This window comes from Meriones unguiculatus, chromosome 8, assembly GCF_030254825.1.
Source record: "Meriones unguiculatus strain TT.TT164.6M chromosome 8, Bangor_MerUng_6.1, whole genome shotgun sequence".
Taxonomy (NCBI): domain Eukaryota; kingdom Metazoa; phylum Chordata; class Mammalia; order Rodentia; family Muridae; genus Meriones; species Meriones unguiculatus.
In genome coordinates, this window is record NC_083356.1 from 100,183,245 (window position 1) to 100,206,366 (window position 23,122).

The window sequence follows — 23,122 nt, forward strand, 5'->3', positions numbered from 1 at the left end:
CCATTATGGAAATCAGGGTGGCGGTTCCTCAGAAAGATGGGAATCGATCCACCTCGACATCTGCTTATACCACTCTTAGGCATATACTCAAAGGACGTTTCCTCATTTCACCACAGGGACACTTGCTCAACCGTGTTCATTGCTGCTCTATTTGTAGTACCCAGAAACTGGAAACAACTAGGATGTCTCTTAATAGAAGAATGAATAAAGAGCATGTGACACATTTACACAATGGAGTATTACTCAGCTGTTAGAAAATGAAATCTTGAAATTTGCAGGTAAATGGATGGAAATATATATATATATGTGTGTGTGTGTGTGTGTGTGTGTATGTATATATGTATGTGTGCATATGTATATACACAAATACACACACAGACACACATATGTATATATAATCATCCTGAGTAAGGTAACCCAGATCCAGAGAGACAAAAGCATACATATTTGCTTATATGTGGATATTAGCTATTAAGTCAATTAAATCAATGATGACTATCTTAGTTAGGGTTTCTATTGCTGTGAAGAGAGTCCATAACTACAGGCCACTCTTACAAAGAAAAACATTTACTTGAAGCTGGCTTACAGTTCAGAGGTTTAGTCCATTATTATCATGGTAGGAAGCGTGGTGGAATGCAAGCAGACATGGTGCTGGAGACGTAGCTGAGAGTTCTACAGTCGGATCAGCGGAAAACAAAAACAGAGAGAGATGCTGGCCCTGGCTTGAGCATCTGAGACTTCAAAACCCACCTCCAAGTGACACACTTCTTCCAACAAAGCCACACCTACTCCAACAAGTGCCACTTACTGTGGGCCTATTGGGGGGCATCTTCATTCAAACTACAACAATAACCAAGCTGCACTCTATAGAACCACAGATATTAGATATTAGTGGACAGGGAATGAATAGATTTCCCTAGGAAAGGGAAATAGAATAGTTACGGATGGAAGGGGGCAGGAGGCAGGAATGGGAGGATCAAACAGGCAGGAGGAGGGGGTGAAGGAGAGAATACAGGGAGAGACAACTGAAATTAAGGGCCATTTGAGGAGTAGTATGAAAACCTAATACAGTTAAATCTTTGTAACATATATACACATATGAAGGTGAGCTAAATGAAATCTCTGAATAATGGAGAAGACAGAACCCCATTTGGACATTCTTGTCATGTCTAATTGAGTTTTTGGCCAAAAGGGTCCTGTGGAAATCTCCAAACAACCCAGGCTGCTGCCAAGTTTGCTCTTCACCAACTGTCAGCAAGGCCCTATGGCTGAAGACAACACCTACACAACTCATTGAATACGAAGAAGGTGAGCTGGTGCCTACCCAGAGCCTTCACTCCTGAAAGTTGTTGTTCTTAGTCCTAGGAAGGCACTATGCACACTACCAAAGGAGAAACATGAACACCGACCCAGCTACAAACCCTTCAATACACAATGGTGCCCTGTCTGAGAGACACGATAGTGCCCAAAGCATAGGAGAGGAACCAACCAATATCTGATTTGACCTAAGGACCATTCAGTGAGATGAAACCCATACAGTGCTTGTGTGTCAAGAACCTGAGACTAGATGGCCCAAGGACCTAGGGGAAAGCCAAATACTACTGCTCTACTAAAGGAGCAGTAGACTCATGAACATAGCAGTAAAATTATTCCTAATGACAGTCAGTGCTTTGCTCAGGCATCATCACAGAAGCTAATTCCTACAGCCGATGGGAACAGAGAGACCTAGATATTATGCACAGAACGAAGGACTGAGACCTTGGAACACTCAGCCCTAAATAGCAAGCCTTCATCAGATTCCTCTCTTCAAGTCTTAGGGAATCCCACAGAAGAGGAGGCAGAAAGAATATAAGAGCCAGAGGGAATGGGCGCCAAGGAAACAAGGCCTCATAAACACAAGAGGACGGAGACACACATGAACTCACAGAGACTGAGGCGGCCTGCACGGGGCCTGCACGAGTCTGCACTGGATGGGGTCGTATAGTTGAAAGAAGTGGACACATGCCCCGATCCCTAACTGTCTCCAATTGATCGCCACTTGCAAATGAAAACTTAGTTTTCTCGAAGTGAATCTCACTGGGGAGACCAACTGCTCTTAAGCGAAGGTAGGCTCCATGCCCAGCAGGAAGTGGCCAACAGAAAATGAATTCAGTGTCCTGTTTGGGGGTTCCTTGTATCAGGATGCCATGTAGGGGCTTCTTTTTTTTATTTCTTCTTTAAATTTTGTTTATTTTTCTTTTGTTTACTCTACAGGTCCTTCATGTATCTATCTAGCTTCTGATTCTGTGTTTTTCTGGGATTTCTGAGCGCACAAATGAGCGGGTCTCTGGTTCTCTCTATATTTCTTTGTGCCTTTTCTTGGGCTCTTTCCTTTCCATTTGTTTGTATTGCCTGCTCTGGTGTATTGTTGTTTCTGTCTTATCTTGATTTATTTTATTATTATCTCTTAGATGACTGTGTTTTTTAATGGGAGACAGAAGGGGTATATCTGAATGGAAGGTGAGGTGGGGACGGTCTGGGAGGACTAGAGGGAGGGGAAACCATAATCAAAATACATTGAATGAAAAAAAAATCTAAATTTCAATAAAAGAAACCAAAAAGGAAGACGGTACATGTAGCTGTAGTTTGTCAGGGGGAGGGCGTTCATCTTGCTTGTTCTTTGAGCCTCTAGAATCTTTGGTTTGGGGACACTCGTTGTCTGAGGATCATCCCTGCTCCTTTCTCTCTTTTCTGTCCTTCTTCCATTCCTATCACACATATTTAAAGCTGTCTTAATTATCCCACAGCTCTTGGGTAGTTTGCTCTTTTTCTTTCAGCCTCCTATTCTCTGTTTCTCAGAGTTTCCAAGTTTCTATGTCATAGCCTGGAGTGCAGGTTTCCTTCCTCAGCAAGAGCAGGGTAAAGAGCCTCAGCATGCTTCCATTCTGTTGATACCTGGGCCTCGCATTTGCCCTTTTGTCTTCTTCCTTAGAACACCCATATCTCTGCTTTCTGTTAAAGCCTTCAGGATGTCAATAATCATTTCAAAGTTGACTGGTAATTCCAACCTTCCTGTCACACGACTGGTCCTGTCACATGACTGGTTCTGAAGCCGGTTCAGTTTTTTCAGTCAGCACCTTTTGCCTTTAAGCATGGGACAGTGTTTCTGCTGCAGCTCGATGAGAGATGCTTGGTTAAAGGAACTCGGTAAAATGTTATGAGGTCAGGTGGCAAGGAAGAGCGAGCGCCGCACCCTCTGCGCCTGATGTTAATGTTTTTGGTTTGTGGTATTCAACTGTGAGGGCTTTCTCCCCTCAGGGGGACAAAATGGCTGGAGAAGGCTGGCACTGGGCACCACCCTGCCCCCCAAAACAGTCTCTTTTGCATCATCAAGGCAGAATGTTCTTGCCTCTCCCTCAGCTGGAAGCACAAAGAGATTTTTTTTTCCCAGCACTCACTGTGAGAATCTGACATTACAGAGCTCAGAGATCTGGGGGAGCCCGCTGTGACGGGGCCCTCCTGGAGAGCAGGCTCTCAGGGAATCCTCACCCAGCCTCCAGCAATTCCACAGGTGCATTCTGAGTGATCCTGTCCCAGCCCTGGGCCCCTCAGGAGAACTCTGCTTGTGAGTTTCTGCCCCAGGAGGTGGAAGTTCTGTCTTGTCTGTTGGTGAAGGCAGTGCTTCTCAACCCTCCTAAGGCTGTGGCCCTTTAATACAGCGCCTCATCTCGTGGAGACCCCCAACCATAAAATCATTTTCATTGCCACCTCATAGCTATATTTTTGTGCTATGAATTGTAATGGAAATGTCTGTGTTTTCTGATGGTCATCCATGGGTTAGAGAGTAGGGCTTTGCCCTCTGATCACATTTTTCTGATGGCTCTAAGAATTATTAGATGTGTCCAGCTTTTTATGTTATTACGATGTCATAGCCACTTCTAAACTTCTCACATGCTGGACTGGGAACTGGCAGTCTTCGGAAAGTGCAGGTATTTAAACCATGTAGCCAACAAAGAGAATATAAATGGCCTTTTTTTTTTATCTTTTCCTTTTCTTTTTTGATTCAGGCAGTCTAAAGAAATGTTTTTAAAGCACTTAAAGCTGGGTTATAAGTGTAAGAGAACATTAGTGACTAAGTCAGACTTTCGTTTGGAGTCTTATGATTTTTCCAGAGTGTTCGCATCAGTGGCTGGCCTAACACACACACACACACACACACACAATACACATCTAGAGTGTCTGGGGAGGAATTCTAACAGGCTAACCAAGGTATTCTAGACTTAAGCAAGATATTATACACTGCAATAACAAAGGCTCCGATTACAATGCTGCAGACACTGTAACATTTCTTTTGATCCTCGTATAAACTTATTAGGGTAGACACTATTACCATCTTTCTCTTGATCAGAAAGAAACAGAGATGGAGAAATTAACTTTTCTAAAACCATACAGTGGGGCCTCAGCTTGAATATGGCTCAGTAGCGGGTACTCTACATACTAAGCCATCCTACCCCACGGTTTCTCGTGGCGATTAGTCTCATATTCAGTGAAGACTAGCTTTGTTTGGGGGATAGAGATGGAGCCTAGAGTCTCATGCAGGCTAGCAGAACACTAGCTGCATCCATAGCCGGGCAGTTCCGATCTTAATATTTACTTCATCCAAACTATTTATGGCTTCCCACACCTAGAGAGTAAGTGAAAAATCTCGAGCTTAAAATTTTAAGTGGTGGTTTTGCTATGTCTTTGGCCTTATGTTTCATAACTTGTCGCTGTATAACTTACCCTCTAGATCCTTGATCCAGAAATCTCTCAGGGCTGCCCTGTGTTTCCTTGACTCTGCGTGTTTTCAAACTTAAACAGTTCTATTTGCATAGACATCAAATTCTACCATCTTTTGAATTAGAGGTGGAACAGTACTTCCTCTACAGATGTCTCTGATAACTCATAATCAATCTTCCTGGCTTTAACCATTAGAGTGCTTTTTTTTTTTTCAGACAGGGTTTCTCTGTGTAGCCTTGACTGTCCTGGGCTCACTTTGTAGACCAGACTGGCCTCGAACATTGACCTGTTGGAAACTAATATCTATTGAGATACTAAAAGTATTGATTTACAAATATTTATGTGGAAAGTTCTCCAGGGGAAGATATAAATTAAAAACTAAAAGACTGGGCTTAGAGAGAGACTCAGTGTTTAAGAAACTGGCTGCTCTTCTACAGAGACTGGACATGGGTTCAATTCCCAGCACCCACATGTTGGCTCACAACCATTGTTAACTCCAGTCACAGGAAATCTGAAACCCTCTTCTTTCTTAAAAGTTTTATTTATTTTATGTATATGAGTGTTTCGTTTTCGTGAATACCAGAAGAGAGAATCAGATTCTATTAAAGATGGTTGTAAGTCACCATGTGGTTGTTGGGAATTGAACTCAGGACCTCTGGAAGACTTGCCAGTGCTCTTAACTGTGAGCCATCTATCTCTCCAGCCCCTGAAACCCTCTTGCCTCTTGTGAATCAACCCTCTGATGCGGTGTTTGCAGAGACCCCCACAGACATGCACGCAGGCAAAACATACACAAAATATAAAATAAAGGACTGTAAACACACACAAAATAGTTGGATGACTCCAGTTAACAGTGGGAAGTGTTGGTGTTGGGAGGTAAGGCAAGATCCTCTACATTTCTCTTACTGTACTCATAGATTTATTGCAACAGAAAATGCTAGAGTAAAAATAGATGTGATTAATTGATGACATATAAATCAGATTGGAACTGATCAGGGAAACGCACAACATAGCATGTTATCAATGGTGACAATTACCGGTGATTAAGTTGTTCAATTTGATTAGTGACACTTTGCCAATTGTTTTTGGAGTTGCCTATTGTTTTAGGAATTAATCTTGGATTAGACTTTTATAGTAATGAAAATGAAGAAGAAGAAGCAGAAGAAGCAGAAGAAGCAGAAGAAGCAGAAGAAGCAGAAGAAGCAGAAGAAGCAGAAGCAGAAGCAGAAGAAGCAGAAGAAGAAGAAGAAGAAGAAGAAGAAGAAGAAGAAGAAGAAGAAGAAGAAGAAGAAGAAGAAGAAGAAGAAGAAGGATGGGCTGGCAAAATGGCTTAGTAGATAAAGGCATCTGCTGCCAAGCCTGATGATCTGAGTTCAGCCCGAGACCTGCATGACCTTTCAAAAGTTATCCTTTGCCACACATCCTCTATGACATACTTCCACGTGTGTGTGCACACATATGCACCACAAAAACCAAACCAAACCCAAATTTATGTGGCTTTTTAAGACAGGGCCTCTTAAGTAGCTCAAGTTGGTCTCCGGCTTCCTATATATATCCCAGGCTAGCCTACAACTCATAACCCTTCTGATGCGGCCTCCCTCTGAGTGCTGGGACCACAGGCATGAAATGGTATGAGACACTTTCCTGAGGTGTCTCATACCATTTCACATGCCACTGGTACTCAACCCTCTTCAGTTTAGTGAAGACTCTCTTTGGCCTGGTATCTAGATTGATAGATGGATTGTACAAAGGATCCTGGGACCTTCTGGGAAGAAAGAGTCTGAGTCCTCTCACACATCCTAAGATGCAGAAGAAATCTACTGCCTCCTTTGACGGAACATCATAGACAAGAAATAAAGAAGGAATGCATAGTTTAGGTTGCCAGCCTAAGCTTCCCTAGAGCCTGAAGATTATTCTTCACTGGTTCTAGTTTGTGGCTGAAGCCATGGGCATCTCTGAAATTGGCCAACCAGGCACAGATCTGTGCACTGGGACCCAAAGTGGCACGCGTGAGGATGAACTAAGAGGGCTGACAGCTTTGCTATCAGAACTTCAGGAATCCATGAAGACCCAAAAGAACAGCATTCCAGCAATGGGCCTACACTCCACTGGGATGCAATGTGGCAACAACTGTGAACTGTGAACAAGATGGCTGATTTCTTGTACCTGTATTGTTCTAGACTGAACAATACAGTCTACTGTGACTCAGGGATCAAGAGTAGGGAAAGACTTAAAGAGAATAAAACTTTCTCAAAACTAAGGCGAGGTTGGCCTCCAACAACAGCTGCACCCCTGAAAACCTCACACGATACATGTCAACTTTTAAATGGCCATCCCAGGTCATCTTATGTACATCTGTTGGGATCCCTTGAGTTACACTAGGCATTAGGAAAACATTCAGGGAGAATTGAAGGGAGTGATCAAGGGTGGAAGGAATTTGGGGCCAAGAAAACAGATTTGCAGAGGTGGGGTAGGGGAGGGGCGAGCTGGTGTTGCAGGGGTTACTCACTGGGTTGATGTGTGCTCCAGTGTGTGTACTGTACTGGCTCAGCGCCCTGTCCCACGGTCTTCCAAGTGTACTCTCCTGTATTGTTTTGGTCTTGAAGAGCTATCCAAAAATAACTGTCCTTCGTTTCCGTCACGCTGCTGATCAAACTGGTAATGAAAGCCTGTTCAAACCTTGAAAAAAAAAATTGTTATACTAAGTTTCTGGACAATAAAAACATCATTAAAGCGTAGTGAAGTGCACAGAATGGACCCAGGGTAAGCATTTCTTGGTAATTCTCTAGAACACAGAACCAGAAAATGCACAGGGGCCTTTGTTAATAGATGTCACACGTCAGTGCAACTCCAGAAGTCCTTGAGTAGAGAGAACATGACTCCCGAAGATTTAACTCTTGTAACTGTTCCAAGGACCAAAGTCGCAAAGAAATGGCAGCCTCCACACACACAGCAATGCACCCCTTGGAGAAAGATGCTATCTTATATTTAGGCTGTACACACCACACACTGTACCATCTTACACATGGGTTAGGAGAGATGGAAGGGAGCGGGGAAGACATTTTACTTTCTGAGTGTGCATTTGCCACCTTGGAGCACGCGTGTGCCCTCTCCCCACACTTGCTTAGTAAGGAAGGAAGTGGAGGAACAATTTTATGCCTCCCAGAGCAGTCTGTTCACCTACATATGTCGTCTTTGGCTTATTCAAATGTGTTCAAACGCGTATTTTCACTGAAGATAAATTTCAACAAATCCAAGGGATTCCACCCACTAACATTTTCCCCAAGCAGCTGAATGAATTTGCTCCCAATGATTGTTGGCAATGCTCCCTTTCAAATATAAACACATCCAAGGCAGATGTAGACAACTTGTATATACATGCTTACACACACACACACACACACACACACACACAGAAGCATCGGTCTCAAACTCAACCAGCGTTGAATTCAAAGCTTAGTTTGAAACTACTTTCAAAGCACATAAAGTAAAAAGGACTTTCAAAAGGTGGTGACTTCTAGCCAGATCTGCTGAGTCAAAGGAAAAACATAACGCCTGGTAAAATTATCCAAAAAACCTCAGGAGAAAGTGCATTGGACTTTTAACATTCAACTTTGGATTCATTTTATTGCACGCATTATTCACTTGCTACAGGGAGCGAAAGCAATGAGACCATTTATAAATAGAGAAGACTCAAAGGGAATGGGGAGCGAATGACAGAAGACCAAAAGGTGAACCATTACGAGCCAAGGGCCATCCCAGTGGATTTCACCTTAAGCGCTCACTTTGGCAGAGCATGTGGCTTCATCAGGCTTTAGTAAATATTTCCTGCAAAGGTTCTATCAACAATATAAATATTACACTTTTAGAATCACAACAGTTACTTTCAGCCGCGCCTCAGAGGCAGAACTTTACGCCCATGTTTCTCTGAGGAAGGTGCACAGCGCTAAATATTGTCTTGATGCTGTGGTGGTTTTCCTTATTTATCTGATCTACTTTGCAGCTCCCCTCTGCTACCCAGAACGGCCCTGCTACCTGCCAGGGACTAGTAGTTACTATGCTGTTGCTAAGTCCAGGTGCCTGGCTGGTTCCTCCATTACTTTATCAAATAATAGCAAGAAACTTGGTCTTGGCTGTCACTATTTATGGCAACAGTGCTTTTGCACCTTCTTGGTTACAGATTTATTCATTCACTTTGATTTGCTCTTTTACCTCCATCATTGTTTGAGACAATTGAAACCTGCCTTCTGAGTTGCCATGTCTATTTATACTCAAACATTAAAATCTCCAAATCAAAAAGCAACACTCAGTCCAATTTACAAGATGGTGCCATTCGTAAAATAATTCAGCAGGTGTGTCTTTATTTTAGACCAAACATGTCCTTCTAAAGCTGTCTGGGAAGTGCTCTGGATAACAGTGCATGACCTGGGACAAGCTCTTGAGTATCTGCTTCTATTAGCAAAGAAACAGCTTTATATTCTTTACCACTTTCTGCCTAGTTTCAAACACTGGATGAAAGATCCTGGCTGCAACAGTGTAGATGGTATCTGAGAAGAGACATGGTGATGAAGGGAGCATCATGGTGATGAAGGGAGCATATAAAACAAAGCATTTAGTTTAGGCTCATGCTCCAGAGGGTTAGAGTCTATGACCCTCATGTTGGGGAGCACGGCAGCAGGCAGGCAGGCAGGTAGACAGCAGGTAGACAGGCAGGCATGGTGCTAGAGCAGTCGCTTAGATCTGATCCACAAACATGAGACATACACATACACACAGAGAGAGTCAGTCAGACAGACAGACAGAGACAGACAGAGATACAGAGACACAGAGATGGGGAGGGAAGGGAAGAATCTAACAGAAATGGGAGTGGGCTTCTGAAACCTCAAATCCCACTTTCAGTGATACACCTCCTCCCACAGGCCAGACCTCCTAATCCTTTCTAAACAGTTCTTCAAACCGTACATTCGAATACATGAGACTATGGGGACCATTTTCATTCAAATACTCACAGTAACCTTTTAAGGGTTTTTCTACCCCCATGTTTTAGAATCATTTATAAAACAAGTCAGAACTGTACGCCATCTGGACATTTTGCTTGAATTTACTGATATTAATTCAGATGTTGCCATGGTCTAAGAAACCAAGATCACTGTATATATATGGTTTTATGCTATCCTTTGAACCAAGAGAAGTTGTCTTTCTGTCTCTAACCACGAACAATCCAAAAATGAAGCCAAGGAAAGAATTCCATTTACCACAGCACCAAAAAGAATGAGATCCTTAGGAACAAAGTCACATAAAGAATAGAAAGTACTGAATAACAAAATTTGCAGGCTGCTAATTAAAAAAATATCAGACATCCCACCTTTATAGCTGAGAAAACTCACTATTATTAACTTGTCCACATTGTCACAGTGGTAATACTACTACATATTCAATGTAATCACTGAAAATTCCAGTGATTTGTTTCTGCAGAATACAAAAATTAATTCTGAAATCTATGTACAACTCCAAGGGAATTGCCAAAACAATATGGAAAAAAAAAACCACAAAGTTTGGTGTCTCAGATTTCTTTTTTTGTTTGTTTGTTTTTTTATTTATTTCAAAACTTACTTCAAAACTACAGTAATCAATACAGTGTTGTACTGCATAAGACTGACATAAAGATGAGTGGAATAAGATAGAAGAAGCCACAAAATAAAACCTTGCATATATGGTCAAATAATGCCCAACATAAGTACCAAGAACATTCCATGTAGAAGTTCAGTCCTTTTAACAAGTAGTGCAGGGAAATTTGGATAAGCAAAACAGGATCCTTACCTTATACTGTGTTAGAAAATGAACTCAAAGTAGATCAAAGACCTAAACATAAAGCTAAAATTGTAAAATCCTTGGGATAAAACACATGGCATTGGATTTGGTGATGGTTTCGAGTATATGATACCAAAAGGACTGGCAATAAAATAACAAATAGATAAATTGGACCTTCCTCCCAGTGAAAAGCTTTTGGACGTCAAAGAGATCAAAAAGTGAAAAGGCAATCACAAAAATGAAGAAAATATTTTAAATTATGTATCAAATCAGATGTATCTTTGTGTACACAGAATACACAAAGAACTCTTTCAGTTCAACAATACATGCCCTAAGCTTTAAAAGGGCTAAGGACTTCAATAGAAATTTCTCTGAAGATGTATAAGTGGTTAGTAAGCACAGGAAAAAGTGCTCAGCACTGATAATCATCATGAGAAATAAAAATCACAGCTGCCGTGAGATACTTAGTGACTATTATCAAAATAAAAGAAAGGAAAACAACCAGGAAGTAAGAAGGAAAGTCCAGAACGTGGAGAGCCTGGAGGAGCCCTGGGCACTCCTAGAAGGAGATGTGAAATGGTGTGATCACCATGGAAAACAGTTTTGCAACTCCTCAAAATATTAAAACTAAAACCATCACATGATTCAATAATCTCCCTTCTGACTATATCCTCAAGGAATTGCAACTAAGGATGCAGATTTGGGTACTCATTCAAGGTATCATTGTTCACAGTGATGGTAGAAGAAATCTAAACGTCTAACGATGAGTAAGTTGGAAAACATTGTGTGTACACTGTGAGCTATTGACCAGCTGTATAAAAGAAGACAGTTCTGACATATGTTGCAATGTGTATAAAACCTGCAGGCACTGTGCTAAGTGAAATGAGCCAGGTAGAGCAGCACAGCTGTAAGATGGTCCTAATTATGTCTAGAGACTGAAAACAGAAAACTGCTCATCAGGAGCTGACCGGGGTAGGCAGAGAACTGGAAGTATTACTGAATGAGTATAGCATTTCCAGTTTGCGAAGAAGACCCACAGGCTGGAGATCGATGGCGTTGGTGGAGGCCCAGAGAGGTGGAAGGCCACTGATGTTCTCTTAAAGTGGTGACAATGGTACATTTTATTTCACAAATATTTTACCAACTTAATTATAACTGTTTATGGGCATATGGCCTTCAGAACAGAAGAATGTGAGATATGTCAGGATATCTCTTTTTTGGCAAATTCACGAACTCAAGTATCATTTGCACAAAACTCTTCATGGCTGATTGATTCATGGTTCATCAGTGTAGCTACTGGGCATGTACACAATAATTTGTGGTATTGTTGCAATTCAGTTTTTGCTGCCTGCTCTGTCTGAAAGCAAAGCGGCCAGACTTGAAGAGGGTTTTTCTTTTCTTTCTTTTTCTTTTTCTTTCTTTTTAAACAGTAGTCCAGTAAATCAAAATTTGTTCTCAGAAGGAAGGGTCTGTTTTTCTTCCTCTTTCTACTCCACTGTGAGTTAAAAGGTCCTTAAACTTGAAGCAGTTGCCCCATAACAAAAGAAATGAGTAATTTGCAGCTAGTGGTTCAAATTGCACCCATCAAACCTGTCACTCTATTGTTCAGACAGTGGAAAAATCAATTAGCAACTACAAGCCTAGGCACTCAGAGTGGTCGAGTGTCTGTGACTCAAAGGGGAAATGGTAAGGAAAGCAGATGATTCCTAAGCCTGTTAGCGGGAGTGCCTTGGTTTGAGAAAAGTTCCCTCACACTGCCCATCTTTCCGAGCACTGATCACCACTTGGTTTCTTCCCTGACAGGGTCTGCATGAGAAGGGAACCCTCTTTCCTCCCCGAGAGTCCCCTGATGGAGTCAGTGCTTTTGATGTGTCCTTGTTGGTGGAGTCCTTGTGCTCGCTGAGTGGGAGAGATGTCACACCATGGCTCTCATACAGCCCTGCAGGCTCTGTTGGAGACAGATGGCATGGAACAAAGTAACCTACACCTCCTGTGCTGGTGAGTTTTATGTCAACTTTACAAGACCTAGAATCACCTGAGATGAGAGAGCCTCCATTGAAGAAACGCCTCGAGAAGAGCTGCTGTAGGCAGGGGAGTCCGTAGGGGGTTTTCATAACTAGTGATCAGTTCGGCAAGGACCAGGCATCGTGGTCAGCCCTGGATTGGTGGTTCTAGGTGCTGAACAAGCCACAAGGAGCAAGCCAGTAAGCAGCATTCCTCAAGGCCTCTGCATCAGCCCCTGTCTCCAGGTTCCCAGTCAGTTTGAGTTCCTACCTTAGCTTCCCTCAGTGAACTGTGACTCAAGATATGTAAGCCAAATAAATCCTTTCCTCTCCAAGTTGCTTTTGGTCCTGGTGGTTCATCGTAGCATTATTAACCCTAACTAAGACACAGCTGAAATTAAAATTAAAAAAAAACAATTTGTAATTTGTGTGACACATCTCTTTAAAGGCAAACTGTACCTAAGTGTTGGCTGCTAAATATTGATTGCAAAGCAAGAAACAAAAAAACAACAAACAAAACCAAAACACCAAAACCAAAGCAAAAATCAAAAAAGAACCCCTCCCCCACAAATGTTTATAGTACCCCCTTATAGCCATCCAGTTTGGAGGAAATGAAATATTTTGTCCCTAGAAACTCTCTAGCAGTTGTCTGAGGTCCCAAATAGCTGGTAGAATACGAAGGATTTGAACAGATTTCTGTGTTAGCTTGGGTCCCATTCGCACTCTTAGCAATCTGTAAGGATGCTTTGGCCTTGCCCAATTGTCCCATTGCCCCTCCTCCTTCACTCATTTTATGTGTGCAATGTTCAGACAGTTCTGCACCACAAAAGATACAGTCAGACCCACCTTTATTTCTCTAGCTAGTATATCGGTGTTTAATATGCTGTCCTTCACGAAATTGGTAGCCAATAAGTAATTTTCTGATGAACCCCTGACTATAATTTTTTTTTGGGGGGGCATGGTCAGCGAACGTGTGAAAAGTAATTAACACCACGTGGGAAGGTGATTGTTGTGTGTGAGGGTCCCACCAGCCATGCAACTGCCTTGTTGGGGCCGTGCCGTCTGTGCCCCCTGTGCAAAGGGATTATCCTAGCTGGGCATGTTGGCTGTTTCCATCCACTGATGGAGGGGCGGGCAGGGCCACAGAACCTTGCCTGAGTATTCAGCGGCTCCATACCGCCTGCTTATATAAGCCTGGAAAGACCGAGTGGGGAGGAGGAGCCAGCAATGCGGCTTCCTGGAAGCTCTCATCCCTTTGGGGTAAGGATTTCTAGGGGTGGCCTATTGGGGAAGGAGTATTTCATGGGCCTGTATATAACCTCTCATCTATGCTCTGTAAGAAAGCCAGACAAACTCGCTGGTTCCTCAGGGTGAACTTCAGCAGAACTGTGCCTTAGTTTGTGGTTGGGACCAGAGAAGGAGGAATAGACTTTGTTAACATCTCCCCAAGGGAAGAAATTTTAGTTCTAGTGATAGATACTTAATGAATATTCAACAGAAATGAAAGATGAAATATTAAAAAGATGATGAAACAATCTGACTTCTGTTTTTCAATGAAATTATAATTAACAGAGGAGGCTAGTCTCATTGGTCAGGCTCCCATAATGTCCAATGTTGAGTCTCTGACTGGTAGACTTATGACCCCAAATGAACTTGGAGCTTTGGGGAGCTGAGGAAAGAGAGGGGAGAGAGAGAGAGAGAGAGAGAGAGAGAGAGAGAGAGAGAGAGAGAGTCCTTCTGTCTGGAAGCTGTGCCTGGGAAGGAGAAAGGCAGAGCCAGAAATAGCACAGAGATCTGGCAAGCTTGTGCTGTGCCCCATTGAAGGCTACTCAGTCCACGGAATGCTGCCAGTCTGTTCTCTTGGGTCACAGTCTCCTTCCCAAGCATGAGCATGTTCCTAAGCACTGTGAGGAAGAAGAGGACGGGAGGGGAAAGGCCATGACAATGGCTATGAATGTAGACTTCCAAAGTAGGTTGAGCAGGGCTTGTGTGCAGTATTTTAATTGGGGACAAAGTTTCACATGCAGCCCTGGCTAGCCTGGAATTCACTATGTAGACCAGGCTGGCCATGAACTCTCAGAGTGGCTCATTTTGCTGATCATTTCCCATGGAAGCATTGAAGAGTTCTACCCTATGCTGTCTTGGGCATGGAAGAGCTGGTTACCCAGCCCCCACTGGCCTAGGCATTGGTGCGGATACACCTTTGAGACTTTTCTTCACGTTACACATCTGTAGCACACTTCAAATTTTAAACAGCATAACAAGGTGTAGTCTGTGTGCTGTGTCAGGGCGACAGAGGTGGGCAGAGCAATCTAAGCCTAAACAAAAAACTCCTAAGAAGCACTTCCCCGCCCCTTCACTTTCTTTATATCTCCCTTCCTGTTAAACCAACCAAACAACACATTCTCACCATCCTGTTTGAAAGGACTGTTCAATGACATTTTCTTCTCATTACCAACAGAAGACAAAGCCCAAATATAGCTGTCTATATCAACAAAGCCGGATAACCCGTGAGTGTTCTCGGAAAGTCAAAGCTACCTTAAGTTTTACTATTTGTCATTTAAAACTCAAATTAGACATAACAGCAGATTTCAGTTCTTCTCAACAAATACTCAGACCCTCTTCATAACCCACTGCACACATGCTGTAGATGGGGACAAGCTCTGCAGACAGATTTTTGTCATTGCAAATCCCTTGGAAGGCAGAGGCAGGCTAGGAAGTTCTCACATACCTGCTGGAGACCGTCAGGAGGCCCGGAGGGCAGTAGTAGCCAGCCGAAGCCTGGTCAAAGCTTCTCAGGACTGTGTCGATCTTGTAACAAAATCCACCGTGTCTCTCCCATCCCTGGAAAAGGGAAATTAAGGATACAGGCTGATTTAGTCTGATCCCTTCCCCACAGGCATTGCTTTCTTTTCTGACTTGGTTGAAGCTTTGTTTTCACAGCGCTTTGAGTTCGTTCGGTCTGGAATCGCCGCCAGTTACAGCCATTTCAACATTTAATTAATTACGTACCTTACATTTAAAAAAAATGTAACCAACCTAAAAGCCATGGGTTACCTATGGAAGCAAGGGACATGGTGTCTATTCCTTAAAATCACGTGGTACCAAGGCAACCCATTCATTCTACCTCATTTGACATCATGGCTGCTTCTGATACTAAGTCACGTGACTCCCTCTGTCTATTTTTATTCGCCATTTTAAAATGCTCATCGGTTTTGTGCCCCCCAGTGATCACCAGACACAAGATGATTTCCAGCACAATTCTTAGAAAAGGTCATAGTTCTGGGGTTAATTGTAGAACACTCTAGAAATTGGCCAATTGAGTTAAAAAAAAAAAAGAGAAAACAAAACAGAAAACTGAGCCAATCACAGAGCTCCTGCATCCTCCCAAGATCTGCTCTGTTCTCCTCCCTTCACTCTGTTCTGGGGCCTCAACACAAAGGCTACAGACTGAGCCCCTTTAGGTATCTCTGGGGTGTTCTTGGAAGGACAGGGGGGAGAGTGACCCCTGTTTGACCCCCAGGCATCCCACTTGAGAACTGTGAGGACCTCGCAAGGTGGCGTGTCACGTGATCGCCATGGGGGGGGTTACAGAAGGAAAACTGGGATCGTTTACATTTTTGCCTTTTTAAAAAGGTAGTTTTGGGGTCAAAGACGTATCCTCCTTCTGAGGGCTGAAAAGCGTTCTTCCGCCCCCAGCTGAAATCTGACTGGTGAGGGGGAGATTCTCACTCCGAAGGGGCTGCTGCCCTACCCCGCGGTGGGCACATGCTTCTAGTTCTGCCGGGCCCCATGGCGGTATTCAACAAACTCACCTCTTTGCATCCTGAGTCCTCGTCAGCGAGGACTTGCCCTGCTTTTTTGCAGACGTAAAAGAGCGTTTCTTCACAGCCTTTCACCTTCCAGCGCCCATCCTAAGGGGAGAAGAGTCACAGGATGAATGAGGGGACTCTGTAAGGATGCTGGTGAGCAGCAACGTTAGTCAGTCGAGAGCCGAGCTGTGACTAGATAGTGTTCCCAGAGGGGTGGTGTTCTAGAACTCCACCTGGTGGTGCAAAGGCCTGATAGATGCCCTTGACCCTGCGGCAGTTCCCCGAGTGCAGTCCGAAGCCCGGTGGATCTGAGTGAGGAAGGAATTTGGTTGCCCCTGGGAATACCCAGAAGCTACCCTCAGGGTCAAACTTCATGTCCAACTCCAGTGTCCTTCCTCATTCAGCTTTCTCTGTAATTAATCAAATATTTTTTTATATAATTTTTTGAGAGTGGGTCTCACTACACAGACTGGCCTAGAGCTCACTACACAGCCTAGATTTGCTTCAGCCTGGCAACCTTCCTAGGATTATAGACATGTCCATACTTGACTTCCCTTCCCTCCCTCCCTCCTTCTCTTTCTCTCCTTCCCTTCTTCCTTCCTTCTTTTCTTCCTTTCTTCCTTTCTTCCTTTCTTCCTTTCTTCCTTCCTTCCTTCCTTCCTTCCTTCCTTCCTTCCTTCCTTCCTTCCTTTCTTTCTTTCTTTCTTTCTTTCTTTCTTTCTTTCTTTCTTTCTTTCTTTCTTGTGTGTGCTGAATGCACATGCTCATGTGTATGCAGATATGTATATATGGGGGGGTGTACATGTGCACGTGTGTGTTTGTGTGTGTGTTTGTGTGTGTGTTTATGTGTGTGTTTGTGTGTGTAAACCAGAAGTTGACATTAAGCTGAGTTCGTTCTCAATGGCTCTCCACCTTATTTTTTGAGACAGCGTCTCTCACTGAACCTGGAGCTGACCAGTTGGCTAGGCTGACTCGCCAGTGCACACCAGGGATCTCCCTGTGTCTTCCCACCTCCCCATAGCTGCGGTTACAGACATGGTGCCATACCTAGGTTTTACATGTATGTTAGAGACCCAAACACAGGTCCTCATGCTTGCTGAGTAAGTACTTTAGACCCGCTGAGGCATCTCCCCAGCCCCAGCTTTCTCTTTATATACAGACTCCTTTAGGTGTTATCTTACTTCTGCCTAAAGCAGTGGTTCTCAACCTGTGGATCAGGACCCCTTTGGGAGTTACATAGCAGATATCCTGCATATCAGATGTTTATATTAGGATTTATAGCAGTAGTAAAACTACAACCATGAAGTAGAAACAAAAATAATTTTATGGCCGGCGGTCTCCACAGCATGAGGACTGAATTAGAGGACTGCAGCGTTAGGAAGATTGAGACCCTCTGGCCTAGAGCTTCTCTTAGACCCTTTACTGCCAATGATAAAACAGCGCAGCCACCAAAGCAGTATTTTCCCAGATGACCTGCAATCTTAACTCGAAACAGACCCTTAGGTGAAAACCACTTCGCTCAAATTTCAGGCAGTGTTTTGGTGTTCAGGGGGACGCGGAGTCCTTTCATGGCCTTCAGGGAAATACTCTGTCAAGGGTGACGTCTTTAGCGGTAAGAGCAGCTCTGTACCTCTCCCCGTGGAACCTGCCAGAAAATCATCACGCTACAGGACGGTGTCAGGCACACTACAAGTGCTTTGTAGCTGCTGGCAGGATGTGTGAGTGGGTAGCTCTCACCTTCAGATTTAGGTGTTAGCGAGATTTAAGTAAAGTTAGTGCTAATCATTATTTAGTCGTAGAAGAACTAGTATATTCGTACTGCGATCTACTTGATGGAAGTAAAGGTTAATTTCAGCATTCCATATACTTACAGTCTGTGAGCTGTGAGTCTGTGAGCTGCCAAGAGAGGGCGCTACAGAACCTCCCGGAGCATCATTGCTCTGACCCATGCAACAATATTGTCTTAGAGTCACTATCGCTGTGATGGAACACCATGACCAAAAGCAACTTGAGGAGGAAAGGGTTTATTTTGCTTACACTTCCACAGCACAGTTCCTCATCAAAGGAAGTCAGTACAGGAACTAAAAAGGGCAGGAACCTGGAGGCAAGAAGTACTGCAGAGGCCATGGAGGGGTGCTGCTTGCTCTCCATGGCTTGCTCAACCATCTTTCTTACAGAGCCCAGGACCACCAGCCCAGGCCTGGCCCCACCCACCCTGGGCTGGGTCCTCTCCATCAGTCATAACCTAGGAAAATGTCCTATGGGCTTGCCTACAGCCTGATCTTCTGGAGGCGTTTTTCTCAACTAAGGTTCCCCCATCTCGGATGACTCCAGCTTGTGTCAGGCTGACATAAAAACCAAGCAGCACAGATATCAATATCTGTCCTGGTTTTCTTAAAATTAACCCAGGAGTTAACTCAGGAGTTAGAGAGCACAATTAAAATAAGTCAGACACAAAGACAACTATCCCATGTTTCTCTCCTATGTGGAACCTTGGTTTTAGACATACACATACACACACAACTCTCACACACATATACATACTTATACATAAACACACAAAATGGGGGACTGTTGGGGAAGAGGGAGAGGACAGGAAGAAGGACTACAGGGTAATAGGTCTGAATACGGTCAAAGCAGGTGATGTGCTTGAATAAAAATGTCATTACAAACCCATTACTGTGTGCAGTGAATATACACTAATTAAAGCAATCCCTGTCCAAATGTTAGCTTTCCTTCTATAAATACGGTAAGTGAAATAGTCACACACCAGGCAATAGGAAATGAAGGTCATCTTAATTATATCAAGAGCAGTGCCTCGGACGCCGTCAATGCCTGTAACAGTGCCAGGTTGCAGCAGATCCATGACAGACGTCTAAGGAGATGGCTGCCGCTTCCTCCCCAAATGCCACCCAGACAGACGTCGGTAGGGTGTGTAATTACAAAAGCGCATGTTTCTGGGGGTCTCAAAAGATATGAAAGTGAAACATGTCACACAAGTAAGTGCTTTGAAAATTTTCAGTGTTTGGTTGCAACAATTACTTTGTCAAGCTACTTAAGTAGCATTTAATGAGTTGTTTCTTGGAGGAACTTGAGGAAGCATCCGGTGGCTAGAAAGAATGAGGACACCCGTCAAAGCCTCCTGGAACTCAGCCAGGGCTCTCAGCAGCTGTTTGAGCAAAGGGAGGATATCTGTTTAAAATGTTTAATAAACTGTTCAGATGTTTTGGACTTAAACTAATTCTGACAAATCTGATGTCTCAGATAAATGGGAGCTGGGAACACAAGTCTACACAATGCTAAGGTCACTGGCTCTATTGCACTCGTGTGAGAACGAGGTTTGCCATCAATCCATGGCCTCCAAGGAGGTTCCACATCCTGAGCGATGTTTTCATGTTCATAAGCTAACGGAGCTTCAAAACTATCACTTCCCAGCGTACCCTCCCCACCTTCATCTTCCCCATCTCTTCACCAGGATGCTCTACCCCACTGCCTGCAAAAATGGTGTTCATTCAAGTTAAAAAAAAAAAAGTCTCTGACTCTCCACATCCAATTTCCTTAGCAATGAGTCTTGTTATCTAAAACATCATGTGTCTTTTCTCCTAGTCACCATCCTAGGGCAACCATGGGATTGCCACCAAATTGTTTTCCAGCTTCTATTTTTTCCTCTCTAATATATTCCATATGTTATGATCACGGTTATTTTTCAAGTCAGATTTCCCCACTGTGTCCTTGAAGCCCTCCATCGGCCCCTATACCTTGGTGTATAAGCTGGTATTTTTGTACGTCCCTTGTCCTATGTCCCATCACCTCCTATGACTAGTCGTGTTTGGCTACTGAAGATAACAGATTTTCACTAATCTTCAGGTCATTGTGTGTCTTCGTGACATTTGGGGAGGAAGTGGCAGCAATCTCTCTAGATCTTTGCCTACCTTTGTGTTTTTCTCAGAATGATCTTCCTCCGCTGTGCAAGGGTTTTGGTTCTTTTTGAAGTTGTAGCTTAAACACCATCTGTTCAGAGAGGCTTGCCACCCCTGCCCTGTCTGAAGCTCCTGCTCTGCCCCAGCTTTGTCCCTTTTGCTTCAAATGACCATAGCTGTCACCATATGGTCAGTAACTGACATGGAAGCACCGTGAAGAGCAGGAACTGCCTCTTTTGGTCTCCACCATGACATAAGCCCCCGGTCTAAGTGGTCCTCAGTATCAGAGCCACAAAACTGATCAACTGATCAAACGAATCAACTTACAGCTTGCTCTGCTGAGACACACAGTTCTCTTCTGTTTGGCAAAGCTCGAGGCTCAAGAGCATGCCAGTTAGTGAAGGTGACGGAGGATCCACTGGACCATCCAAAGGAAACTGGAGTTTTATTGCTACTCAAACCAATCCATGTTTCTGATGCATTTTCTGTAAGAAATAAGTAGAAATTATTTATAAGATATTATTTGTTTATTTTTAGGGCACACACAGGTTATTAGTAAGTTATATCCTTTTTGTTTGTTTTTTTTTTTTTTCAAGACAGGGTTTCTCTGTATAGCCTTGGCTGTCCTGGACTTGTTTTGTAGAGTAGGCTGGCCTCGAACTCACAACAATCTGCCTGCCTTTGCCTCCCTGAGTGCTGGATTGAAGGTGTGAGCCGCCATCACGCCCAGATCGATTCTCTTGATTTCTCCATGTAATAAATCTTGTTTAAATCTTAGTATGAAATACCTGTCTAAACCTCTTCCCTCCTGTAATATCTAGGTTTGCTCAATATACGTATAAGGGAGGCAGAACGTAAACTAAAGCCAAAGCAAGCACCGTCAAGAGCAAGTCAGAGCTCCAGGGCCCCAGAACGTCGGGCTCCTCCACTAGGTGCAAAGGGACCTGAAATACCTAGTTTTGCTTTTGCAGAGAGAAAAGGAAAATTAAGAGGTTAATTGGATTTTGAAAGGGAAACATTAAAAACACCACCACCACCACCACCACCACCACCTTCTCCTCCTCCTCCAGACCTCTTTTAACCGTAGCTGTAACTTGAATGTTTTCCTTCTCTTGCTCCCACTGAGACCCACACAATAAAGCAAGCAGAAACTCTCCCAGGCGCTCCCACAGAACAGGATGGTTCTCAGAAATACAAACAAAGCTGACAACCGCGGTGCAGTGAGAAGTATTAGGTAGCAGAGAGGCGGTCGAGTGTCCTTGTTGGTGCAGGGGACGCTGCAGGATTCTTTTAATCCCAGAGGCAAAGGATTAGGGAAAATGACATAGAAGTATCTGTGTTTGCCCAGACACAACATTGCAAAGGTCACCAACTAGAGCCTATGGATATTTTTGTTTTTTGGTTTTTATTCTTAAACATTGGAAAATGAAACCACTGATTTCCAGGATTTTTAGGAAGATTCCGTGTCTAATATACGACATGGGGCAGGATGAACATTTGCTCTGAAAAACAGGATAGGAGACCCAGGAGCCTGGAGCCTCTCAGTGTGACACAGAGCCTGAAAACCACCAAGCCAAATAAAGTTACTTAACTTATTTACCTAAGGAATTATCTTTAGGGGAGCACTGTGGCTATCCAGTGGCCTTAAGGCTGACTTACCGGTTTAGGCTTTGCATAGACTTTCTAAGGAATGACTTTTATGACTTTTACCCCCTTAAGATTATTTTTAGTTTATTTTTTTATTTTTTTAAGAATTTAATGTGTTTTATGTTTACATCATTTTTACCCCTTCCTCTCCCTCTTTTCTGTGTCCCACTCATTTTCACTATTTCTCTTCTTTCCTTATTTTGTTACACACATATGTCTATAATCTATTGACTCCATTTAGTGTTGCTCATATGTCCATGTATTTAGGGCTGACCACTTGGGACTGAATAACCTAGGCTCATCCCTAGAGAAAACTGATTCTTCCTCTCTCTGTAGCTATTAGTTGATGTTAGCTCTTCATTTAGGGGTAGGGCCCCATGAGATTCCCCTTATCTACGCTGGCATGTCAACCGATGCTGTCATTATTCAGGTCTTGGTTAGTCTACTGTACTGTTAAGATTTCATGGGTACCACTTCCTTATCGTGTCTAGAAGACACTATCTCACAGTGATCATCCTGGTCTTCCTGTTCTCTCTTCCATCAAATTTCCTAGGCCTTAGGTGTACCAGCTGGATTGTAGATGCATCAGTTAGGCTTGCCCCCACCACTTAAGATGTAAATAAATAAATAAATAAATAAATAAATAAAATCTATTTGGCAAATGTGAATATATTAAATAGCTTCTGAATATATGATTTATAGAAATCCAGTGAATTGTGTTTATGGTTATATTTTAGAAACTTTGAATATATATATTTATATGAATATATATCCCATATATATTCACATATGTATTATTCTATATACCACAAATAATCACTTTTAAGTGGTTTAATTAATTTTTTTAAACTCTAATTAAAAAGTAGTAACATACAATTTCATAGGTCTTAAAACAAAAGGTTTGGTACTCACCATCCCCAAGGAGGTTTATAAGAAACTCCACCTCTGCTAGTGAAGACACGTCCATCAACACACTGTCATTAGACTGGCAAGAATGCAGAGCCTCGCGCCAGCTCTTTTCTTCTTTCTGAAGTTTGTAGCACTTACGATTGAAGGGAGTCCAGTCAGGATCACAGTGCGTGGCATGGTATTTCCAAGAGTCCTTTTCTTTATAAATCAACACAAAGAATACCATTTACACAATTACTTCCAATATTAATTAACGCCCTTC

General features: G+C 43.1%; 1 protein-coding gene across 1 annotated transcript in view; it reads right to left on the reverse strand.

Moving 5' to 3' along the window:
• Pla2r1 (phospholipase A2 receptor 1) overlaps window positions 1-23,122 on the reverse strand; it is a 112,032-nt gene that overhangs the window by 45,537 nt on the left and 43,373 nt on the right. Inside the window, exons 7-11 of the mRNA XM_021639237.2 lie at window positions 22,864-23,058; window positions 20,632-20,789; window positions 16,388-16,486; window positions 15,304-15,416; window positions 7,268-7,437 (exon numbers count right to left, since the gene is read on the reverse strand). Coding sequence (XP_021494912.1) covers window positions 7,268-7,437; window positions 15,304-15,416; window positions 16,388-16,486; window positions 20,632-20,789; window positions 22,864-23,058 — 735 coding nt within the window. The remainder of the gene's footprint in view (window positions 1-7,267; window positions 7,438-15,303; window positions 15,417-16,387; window positions 16,487-20,631; window positions 20,790-22,863; window positions 23,059-23,122) is intronic.